Here is an 11,175-nt window from a genome sequence, read left to right on the forward strand (position 1 = left end):
GAGAAAAATGTTTAATTTTGTTCTCTCTCAAAGTGAGAGAAAGAGAACAAATTAATATTAATATTAAAATAATAAAGTTAATTTTCTCTCCCTATTTTTATTAGGAATCTCAAATAATAAAAATTATTTTAGACGAAATTATCCATAGAAAACGATTTGCCTGACAAATATTTTCTCACCAATTAGACACGCCTTTAAATTTAAATAATCCGGAAACTCAGTCAAAGTCCCAATTTCAAGGTTATTTTATTATTATTTTAGGAGGAACGGGACACGATGAGCATTTTACTTTTGAGTCTTACTAACATAGTTAGGAAAAGAGGCCTTATTAAGCCTCATCCACCAACAAAAAGGACTCGAGATTTGAAAAGAATTTCCTCGAGATTCATAAATATTTAAAATTCTAATTTACGCATCTCGAGACATTTTTCCTCACTATCTTAGTAAGGAAAGGGTTTCTGTTTTACGTTGACCCTATACAAGTTGCTGCTCAGTTTTCTCTGCATTTCCATATCAAAAGCTTTGCTTTCCCTCTCTTCTTCCTTAACACAATAAACTGTAAGTTCTTTGATTTGATTTTTCTCTATTATTACATCATGGGATAGTTGTTTATTGGATGTTATAATTTCAGAAATCATAATTATCTTAAAGGATCTTTACAGGCCAATTTCGAAAGCTATTTATTTTTTCAAAGCTTTTTATGTATTTATTTCATTTTGTTTATTGTTATCAAATCCTATATTCTTCAAATTAAATTTTTGGAAGATGGTTCTATAAATCTGATTCCACAGTAATTAAATTGACTTTTCTAGCTTCAACCCCCACCTGAGACTGTCCATCAAATAGATGATTTTAGGATTCTGAATTAATGATGGCCCAGTTGGTAAACCTTTTTTTTCGCAAATTGTGTGGTCCTTGACTTAAATCTACTATTTAAAATGTCGAGATCAATGCTTGTAAAAAAGATCGATGTCTATGATTGGACTGAAATATGTCGAGATCAACCATTCTGGATGATACAATGACCGAGATTAGTCATTTGTAATCTTATATCGACGATTTAGATTGTCGAGACTAACACATATAAAAAAGATTGATCTCAACGATTGAATGAAAATAGGTTGAGATCTACCATTTTAGATGAGAAAATGGTCAAGATCAACCATTTGTAGACCTATATTTGACGATTTAAATAGATCCATATGTAAAAATAGTCAGTCTCAACGATTTGAATCAAAATAGGTTGAGATTAACCATAATGTTATCCAAAGTGATTATTTCATATACCTCTTGAAAAAATCCTCGTGGCCAATTTTTATATTTTTAATAGCAATTCGGCTGACCCATAGCTCAATTGGTTTAACACATTGCAAAGCAACTTTGTGATCGTGTTTACAAGTCTAGCTCTTGGCCAATTTTTAATACTTTAGTTTTCTTCTCTATCCTTGGAATAACTACAGGCAAACACTATATTGGGCTTTTTAATTCTTACTTTTTGTAATTTCCTAATTTTAACTTTGAAATGATTGTAATATTTCAATATAAAAAAAATGTGCAGGGAAATGGTGGATTCGGTCATCAATGTTCTCATAGAAAAATTGGTTGAAGGCCTCCTAAATGAAGGATCTCATGTGCTTGAATTCCACAAGCAGTTCAATACTTTAAAGAAAAAGCTTCAATTAATGCAAAGCTATATCGAACATGTGGAGGGAGTGAGAAGGAAGGACCATAATAAACTTCTTAAGACTGTTGTGGGAGAATTGAGAGAGTTACTATATGATGCAGAGGACATTATATCCGATTGCATGTTATTTTTAGAAAGAAGAAAAAGGGCCTCGAAATTCAAGCGTTATGCTCTCCTTCATTCTGGAAATTTCGTTATAGAATGGGAAAGAAGCTTGGTGAGATAAATCAAGACATACGAAATCATTTAGAGACGATGTGTTCTTTCGTTAATCTGGCAACTATTGTCCCTCCAAACCAAGAACAGTTAGTGAATAATCGATCGACGAGATATCCAATTCTAGTGAAAGGTGTTGAAATAGTAGGCATGGAGAATGACGTGAAGAAAATTAAGCAATGGGTCTTAAACCCACCACAAGGGCCCTTGCACATCATTGGAATAGTCGGTATGGGTGGGATAGGCAAAACTACCCTTGCCCAAAAGATACAAAATGATGGTGATATGAAGCATTACTTCGATCATATCTTGATGGTGACTATTTCACAAACTTTTCAATTTGAAGAGTCAATCAAGGCTATGTTAAAAACAATTAATGGGCCCAGAGACTTCGCAAACATCAATTTTCAGGATTTACTGCAAGAGTTACAAGACATAATAGAGAGGAAGAAATGCTTGGTTATCCTTGATGATATATGGAGGCTAGGCTCGTGGTGGGGGAGTTTGAAGGTAGTTTTTGTTCACAGTAGTAGTTGTGTCATTGTTACAACCAGGAATGAGGATGTGGCTCACTCAATGGGAATCACAAAGACACGCACACATCATCCTCATCTTCTCTCTAGTGAGGACAGTTGGTTATTGTTCACAAAAATGGCATTCGCAAGGGAAGAAGGTCAGTGTACGAATTCAGAGCTTGAGCATATCGGTAGGGATATTGTTGGTAGGTGTGAAGGGCTTCCATTGGCAATCTTAGTCGTGGGAGGAATGATGATGAATAAAGGAAGTTCGACCAAGGAGTGGGAGCGAATATCTAAGAACCTAACTGAAGAGTTGGATAAGAAAGATGAATTAATATTTCCAATTCTACAATTAAGCTATGATGAGCTTCCTTCGCATTTGAAACCAAATCTATTGTGTTTGGCTCTATATCCCGAAGATTATGATATATATTCTGAGGATCTTATTAATTGGTGGATTGGTGAGGGCTTTGTTCAAGTAGGGAAGCAAGGAAGGATTACATATGATATTGGAAAAGAGTATCTTGATGAATTAATCAGCTGATGCTTATTACATCTAAATATACGCAGTTTTCCAAAGAACCGAGGTTTTTATTTTACAGTTCACGATATGATAAGAGAAATGATTAGAAGGGTCGTAGAGGAAGAAAATTTTATTTGCATGATTGATGGGGGGAAGTCTTCTCGTTTCCAATCACGTCGAGTAGCTATGATGATGAACACAGATATGAATCTCTTCATATCAAAGCAAACCAATTTAAAATCGTTGCGGACAATAAAAGGGAATGATTTAGAAGAGAGTGAGGAGTTTATTCTAAATCTGAGATCAAAGCTATGCAAATTAAAATGGTTGAGGGTTTTGGATATTCGTTTTAAGGATTCATCATCCCAGGAGACCCTTAAAAGAGTAGATTGGTTGAGTGGGATAGGATCACTGCAACACCTCGTTTGTCTTTAGATACAAAACTCTGGATTAGAGAGACTTCCGAATTCTATTGGAAATCTTCAAAGCCTTCAAATTTTAAACTTAATAAGTTGACCTAATTTAAAGAAATTGCCAAAAAATATAGCATCCTTGGAGAAATTAGTCAGCTTGGGTTTAATAGGTTGTGGGTCTCTAGAATTCTTTCCTAGTGAGATTGAAAACCTTCAACAACTATGTATATTCACTTTTAATGTGAATTCAAAAGTCAAGGATGGATTTCGCATTTCTGGGTTGAAGAAATTGACTCAAATCCAAGAACTTCAGTTTTGGATAGATTCAGAAGATGGAATAGAAGAAGGGGAGCTCTGGGTTGTCAGAGCTCACACAATTGAAGTGGTTGGGTATAATATTTCAAAGCAATAACAACAATGATGTTGATGCGGAAGAGGAACGACTACGACTGGCAAGGAAAGTAGATCATCAACTACTCTCACCTCTTAATCAGCTTTCAAAGCTATGGCTTGGTGGCAAAGTAGGAGAAAAGACACCTATTTGGTTCAATCCAAACTCTCTTCCCAATTTACGGTGGCTTGGAGGCAAAGTGGAAGTCTTTATTCTTTTCAAGCTAGACGAATTGGAGGAGGAATGGCCGAGAATGCAAAAGGCGATGCCATTTTTAAGACTCCTAGAGATTGTCAAATGTCCAAAATTGAATGGACTCTATTTTGACTTGGATGAAGATGGTTCCGGCACTTGGAAGAAAGAATAAACTATTCATTTTACATTTGATGTAAGTACCCTCCTTGCATATGTTGTTTTTTGTTTTTTGTTTTGATTTTTTTGATTTTTAGATTTTTCTACTTAGGTTTCATTAAATGGAAGGTTAGGATTAAAGGAGAAGTACAGATGTCCTAGAAATTACTACTATCTTTCTGGGGATGAGTTCATTTTTTTCTTAGAGATACAATATTTTTTTTTTAATAGTTAATGACAATTTAACTATAAATTGCTAATCCAAATTCAAATTCCCATTTTGATGGATCGAATCCCTTTTAACGTTGGGTGTAGACCAACACCATTCGTATATCATTTCTTTTAAGACTTTTTTTTTCAAAGCTATTTTTCCTTGCAATATATTCATGTTTCACAAAAAAATGAACACATCATCTTATTATACTCATCTTGATGAGCCAGCCCTTGATATTATTCATTTATCCAACGAAAATATATTCTTTAATCATATCCAGACTCATGGATTTCTCATCTCATTTGGTCACCCATATGAGTTGCCTCATTCGAATTGTTTTTGTCTCTAATGAGGCATCTTGTTAAAATCATTTTGGATAAATTTTCTAAATAATTATTATTTTTCTATTATAATCCAGATCAATACATGTAGCTGGATCAATAAAAAAATATATATCATATAAATAATGTAATAGGATTGTTTTAGCCGACTCCAAATTTTTGGGATGAGGTTTTGTTGTCAATTATATTTTAAAATTTGGAATAAAAGTAGTTTGTGATGGGGATATAACTTTTGATTTTTATTGACCCAGGTGATACACGTTGTGTTTGGTAATGCTGCCAGCTTCTATGATTGGGAATTGCTCTTGGGAAAAGTGAGAAATAGCATTTTGGTAAATTACTATAATGTGGTGATGTGTGGCCCATTGACTTACATGTTTTTAGTTTTTGACTTGCACAATGATTTATATTGTAGAGACGTCAATAATTAAGGATAAATCCCAATTATATTAGAAATATAAATACTCTTTAAGTCTTAGAAGGAAACCTTGATGGATAGGAATCTTATTAAAAGAGGATCTCTTAACCCTCTATGCCCATCTATTTAAATGGACCGACACCTCATAATAAGTACGCACAAAACATGTATAACAGAGAAGAAATTTTGGGTTTTGAATTGTGGTGGTCTCCATCAATCACTAAAGCCCTAGGTCAAACTAATACAGAGAGGGAAGAGAAGGTGAATCTGAAAATTAGAGAACGGTCAGGGATTTACATATATCGAATCACAGGCACATCGATTGAGAAAGGCTTACCTCCAGCAAATTAGTTTATCGATTTAACTTATGACATAAGGTAAGTACCTTAATATTTAATCTTTAGGAGCATGAATATGTTTCTTGAGATATATACATGATTCTTGATCTTGAAAAATTACAGACTAATAGTTATGTAGATAAAGATTTATTATAGAATAAATCATACACTTTTTTAATCTTATCTAGCATATATTATATTTTGAAAAACCTTTTGGACCCTAATAATAAAATAATATTAAAAGTAATTTCTTATATTAAATAAAAGTTTGTATATATCAATTTATGTTTAAATTCATTTACAAAAAATATAAATTATTTTTAATCAACCCTAGAAACCCTTCTTATTCAAGATTATGCCATATGTGTGTATGTTATATGTTCATGATAAGTGTTAGTTGATTAGACATATAACGTATAAAAATAGTGTTAGTTGGAAAAATTAAACTGAAGTTGATGTGTGTTTTTGGTGTATTATGAGATTGATGCATTCCAATCAAATTAGAAGAAAAGATTTAGAAGACTCACAATGTGAAAAAAAGCCCAAATTTGACGCCCCTGGGTAATCAAATATTTTAAAATTCGACGGACAAAGGGGTTGAATTGGCATCAAATTTTTTATTGTCAAATTTTTGTTTTCAACGAGTCAAAACTGTCAACTTAATGAAGGATGGAGAAATTTAACAATTCTAAACCATCAAACTTGGAAACATCAAGAATTTTGATGGTCCTAGACCGTCAAAATTCAATTCAATTTTATCTGTTGAATTTTTCAGTTTTAACGTAGTGACTACTACACTAAGACCATGTATGTTTATAGAGTTGATTGTAGAATGATCAAAGAGCAACATATTTGTGGATTGAGAATGGTAGAGATGAGAATGTTAAGTTGGATGCAGGAAATGATTAAGAAAGATAAAAACCAGAAATTATAGTACTCTTGAAAAGTTTGGAGTAATCCTAATTGGTGATAAACTCAGGGATATATAGTTGATTGAGATGATTTGTTTAGTTGAGCCAACTTTTTTGGGATTATGCGCGCTTTGTTGACAACTTGTGATGTAAGTTCTTTTTTCTATTAAATTTGGATGAGGATCCCACCAATGTTCGTGAATGTGGTATCCTCTGAACGTCTGGCCCTCCTTGGTAAATGTAATTTAGCTAATTCGTTCTACTTATACTGAACCCTGAACTGGTATAAAAAATGAATCAATTTGCAATATGGTTGGTACTGTGTTCATGGAATTCAGCTAAATCAATTTGGGAATCTAACCATTATGGTTCACAGTGTTGTCAATGGGCTTGACAACCAAATAGTGATGATAAAACTTTTTTTTTCCCGAAAAAAATTGATTATGCCTCTTAATCTTCTTTGTAATCTAGAATTTTATTTTGGTTGGACTCTTTAGAATATTTTAACATTACAGTTGTACTAACGAAAGCATAACTGCCCACCCTCACGAATGGGGTTCATTTTACAGTTGTGAACCATGACCCCAAACTCGCATTGGTGAATCAGATAACATGATATAGAAAAAAAAAAAAAAAAACCATGTTTTGATGAATATTTGCGATACCTCCTGCATTTTCAAACTAATGGTATGCCCCTCTTGGAGATGATAGATTTAAGATGAGGATGGATTAGCTATATTAAGATACTTTAGCGGAGAGATGATAACTTAATTTTGGGAAAAAAAAAAAACAAAATCAGAGGGTTTTTTTTACTAGGGGTTGGTGATGAGGCATTTAAGTCATTTTATGTAAGTTTTCACAAAAGACTCAGGCCAAAGGGGACATATCATCATAGGAAAACTCAAATGGTATCTCAAGTATTCTCCCAAGAAAAATGCTAGAGTGACTTCATGTAACACTGTGTTGACATGAAGGTGTGCTCAGAACCATAGATGCTTTTCACTTGTATGGATGTGTATGTGTGCTTAGAACCATAGATGTTTTACCTCAACATACGAGTCATATGACTCGTGAAAACAAGCTTGAAAATGACACAAAATTTGTCGGTTTCGGTTATAATAGTGTTGACCCATCTAATATGATAACTAAATGGGTCATGATTAGGTTAGGGATGTCAACCCGCATAACCCATTTTGACACATTTAATTATGGACATTTAACAAAAAAAATCCATAGGTTTATGGGAATGGGAAAAAAAAAAGCCAATTTTTTTTTAGTACTTAGAATACGGCTATTTGCTACGGTAACTCATATTTTGAATAGAAGTATCCTCACCTACAATTTTTTTTAATAAACCTTTAAAGGTAATCTTCTAAATTTTAACTTCCTCTCTTTCAACATTTTATACCATTGAAATTGAGATAGACTTGTTCTTTCTACCCAAACCTACCAAAAAGCCATTTGAGTTCACCAAAGAGACTGTAGATTTGAGGAACAATTGTAGCTCTTCTCTATTTCATTCATTTTTTAAATTATTTATATATTATTATAATCTTCTTATATTTTTCGTCTATAGTTATAAAAAGGAAAAATGGTAGCAAAAATACGAATTTTTTATGTTTTTGTTTATAAAATTTACCCAGTATCAAACCTCAACGCTGGAATGTACGTATTATAAAGTCGAGGTTCAATGGTACTTAGTGTCAAACCTCAACAAAATTGTCAAATAGAAGTTTTTGTATATAAAAAATGTCCACGGCATCGAACTTCAACAATAGGTATTGTTGAGCCTCGACTCTATAATACGTACATTCTAGTGTTGAGGTTTGACATTGGGTAAATTTTATGAACAAAACCTTAAAAATTCCGTGAGATCAAAAAAATCACTGCCATTTTTCATTTATATAATTACGGATGAGAAATGTATTAAGATTATAAGAATATATAAATAGTTTTAAAAATAAATGATAGAAATAGAGGAGAGATCGATAGTCTTTGGTGGAAATCTTCATTAGATCGGGAATCTAACACATGAGTGTATAGATTTTGTTCCTCAAATCTAGTGCCTCTTTAATAGGTTTTGGTAGAGAATGGATCTCTCTCTCTCACACACACTATATATATACAGTATAAGATGTTAGAGGGAGGATATTATAATTTAGAAGATTATTTTTCAAGGTTTTATTAGAAAAATTATAGTGAGGGTATTTCTGTCCGAAAACATGGGCTACTGTAACAAAAAACATTCTTTTGAGTATTAAAAAAAGTGATCATTTGTTGCCATTGCCATAAATCTATGGAATTTTTATGTTAAATGTCATTTTAAATCATGAAACATTAGATGTATTTCAAAAATTAACTACTATTTAAGAAATTTTAAAATTACCCATTTTTACTAGATTTTGTAGAACTTTTTCATAACACATTTTTGTTTTCAATTTTTTTAAAAATATAGAGGGATTTTATTATATTTTTCCAATAATTGAAGGGGTTTTAATATATTTTTTCTTACTATGTTATCTTGTGGCATCCAAAAACATGATTTGATGCCATAAAGATGTAGACAACATAATTCTAAGAATGTTGGCTTTTTTTACTTTTTGTGGTAGAAATATGTGGGCTACACAGGTTGGGTCAGTTACCTATTTAATAAATGTGTTGGGTAAATTTACAAAATACTCTTTCCTCAACACGACACAAACAATTGCCATATGGCAGCTTTCCAACCTGAATATTCATAATTTATAAACACGGGCAAGGGGTTTTTTTTTCTGAAACAAAAAAAGAGTTGAACAGATCTGATTTGGCATAACCTAACGATACATCCTATATCAATGATATGTGCCTAGATGAGTTGCTAGATCTTTGTCTTTGAAAGCAATGCTATACAAGCAACAACGAACACAATTTGACCTAGGATTGAACTTATTACTTTTTTCACGAGGGAACTGTGTCTGCATCAATTGAAGTGGTGGAGCATCCCCTCTTCAAGATGAGCCAAACCTAGATTTACAATAAAGCAGAGCCCTCAGAGATGTGACGGCTTGTGTTGTGCCATCATCTCATGTCTCCAAGTGTTGAATGCAGTGTCATAGGAAGTCACTTTAGCATTTTTCTTCTCCTAAATGTGGAGGATGTGCGATGTCTAAATCCCCTATAGGTAAGAAAATCTTGTCTAATTAAATATCTTAGATCTTTCATGATTTTCTCATATTTCCTCTATTGTAAAATAATTAAGTTGCCTAGGCATGCAAAAAGAACTTTCCTTCCAAATGCAAAGGAGGGCCACTTTTATTGTAGAAAATAATTGTGGGCCAGAATCTCAATATGCTATTTTAGGAGCTAGGGAGGGACAGTTTCCTTAAAAATATATAATACAAAGTTATACAAATCCAACCTCATCATATCTTTCCTATTAGGGTCTTTTTTTTTTTTTTTTAATTATATCAAAATGTATAAAATTGCAAACACATAACTCTCATAACAGTGTTAAAGTTGCATAAATCATGCTTATAGCAATGGATCAAAGGTAGGAGAGAGAATTGAGGATGGATTGGATTGTAAGATTACAATGGCAAGATCATCCATGCCGATGAAAAATGAGAATTATGTGGAATTAAATTAAGATTTTTTGGATAGTTTGAGGGGATTAAAGATTAGTTATAATGACGAAGATGAATCTGATTTACCTGATATCGATTGGATTTCTAAACTGGTGAAATAAGATAGGGAGAGGGATTTTAGATTGAATGTGAGTAAGTTTATTTGAATTTCGTTGAGTTGAATTTTGATTGGGGGGGGGGGGGGGTTAGTAAGGTATGTACATTCAATCAAATAAAGTAAATGTTTATAGAAGGTGATTTGAATAAATGTTTGTTTGTATGCGGTTTCATGCTCTCTCTCTCTCTCTCTCTCTCTCTCTCTTCTCTTTCTTTCGTGGAGAGCTTGAGAGACCCCCTCAAATCAACTAAGGTTTATAATATGGTCTGATTTGGTAGGCCTCCAAATTGTAATAATTCACACATTTTGTGACTTTGATCATACTTGGCAATTTGCAAATCCTAGTTAATTAATCAGACATCTTTTTGTGCTGGGTCCCGTTAGGCACCCAACCATTTACCCAACAATTTGCCCAACATGTTTTGTCCTACATAGGTTAGAAGTTTTGGAATAGGCTGATTTTTGGTGAGGATGATCTTTATGACGAGGAGATCATCCTCACCAAAAATCAGCCCATTCCAAAACTTCTAACCCCATCACAAATGGTTTACAAAAAATGGATGGTCCACGATTTTTCAACTTGTAAACATGGAGGCCTACCATAAAGATCATCCTCACCAAAAATCAGCCTATTCCAAAACTTCTAACCCATGTAGGACAAAACATGTTGGGCAAATGGTTAGGTGCTGAACATTTCCCTTCTGTGCTTGATTGCCCCCTCACTAAATCGTCTAAAAAATTTGTTGGGTGATTGGTAAAAATACTACAAAGTTTTGTACTTTCACACTTTTCTTAAGAATCAGTGCAAAATTATTTGAGTCATACTTAAATACATAAATACTTTCCTGATGTGGCATGTGATGGAACTATAGATTTTATGTCTTGGGATAAACATATGCACATCCCCATAAAATATGTGCTATTGTGTATCGTGAGGGAAAAAGATTTATGGTTCTAGCACATGCCATATCAGGAGAGTATTTTGAGTATGCCACGTGGGAGCGTAAAAAATTCATTACTCAAATTATTTTCCTCAATTTTCTAATTTTTGCTTGAAGGGCAATTTCATCTTTTTGTACAGATTGTAAATTCATAGTTAGTTTCTGTTGCATTTGTAGCAAAGGAAAGCATAATTAG

General features: G+C 33.0%; 1 protein-coding gene across 1 annotated transcript; it reads left to right on the forward strand.

Moving 5' to 3' along the window:
• Nucleotides 1–1,562: 1,562 nt before the first annotated feature.
• Nucleotides 1,563–2,962, forward strand: LOC147382944 (disease resistance RPP13-like protein 4). Its single transcript, XM_086427247.1, has 2 exons — nucleotides 1,563–1,807; nucleotides 1,885–2,962. Exons 1-2 carry the CDS (start codon nucleotides 1,563–1,565, stop codon nucleotides 2,960–2,962), a joined length of 1,323 nt encoding a protein of 440 aa, XP_086283373.1.
• Nucleotides 2,963–11,175: the final 8,213 nt, after the last annotated feature.

This window comes from Akebia trifoliata, chromosome 16, assembly GCF_017979445.1.
Source record: "Akebia trifoliata isolate Shusen 1 chromosome 16, ASM1797944v1, whole genome shotgun sequence".
NCBI classification, from domain to species: Eukaryota; Viridiplantae; Streptophyta; class Magnoliopsida; order Ranunculales; family Lardizabalaceae; genus Akebia; species Akebia trifoliata.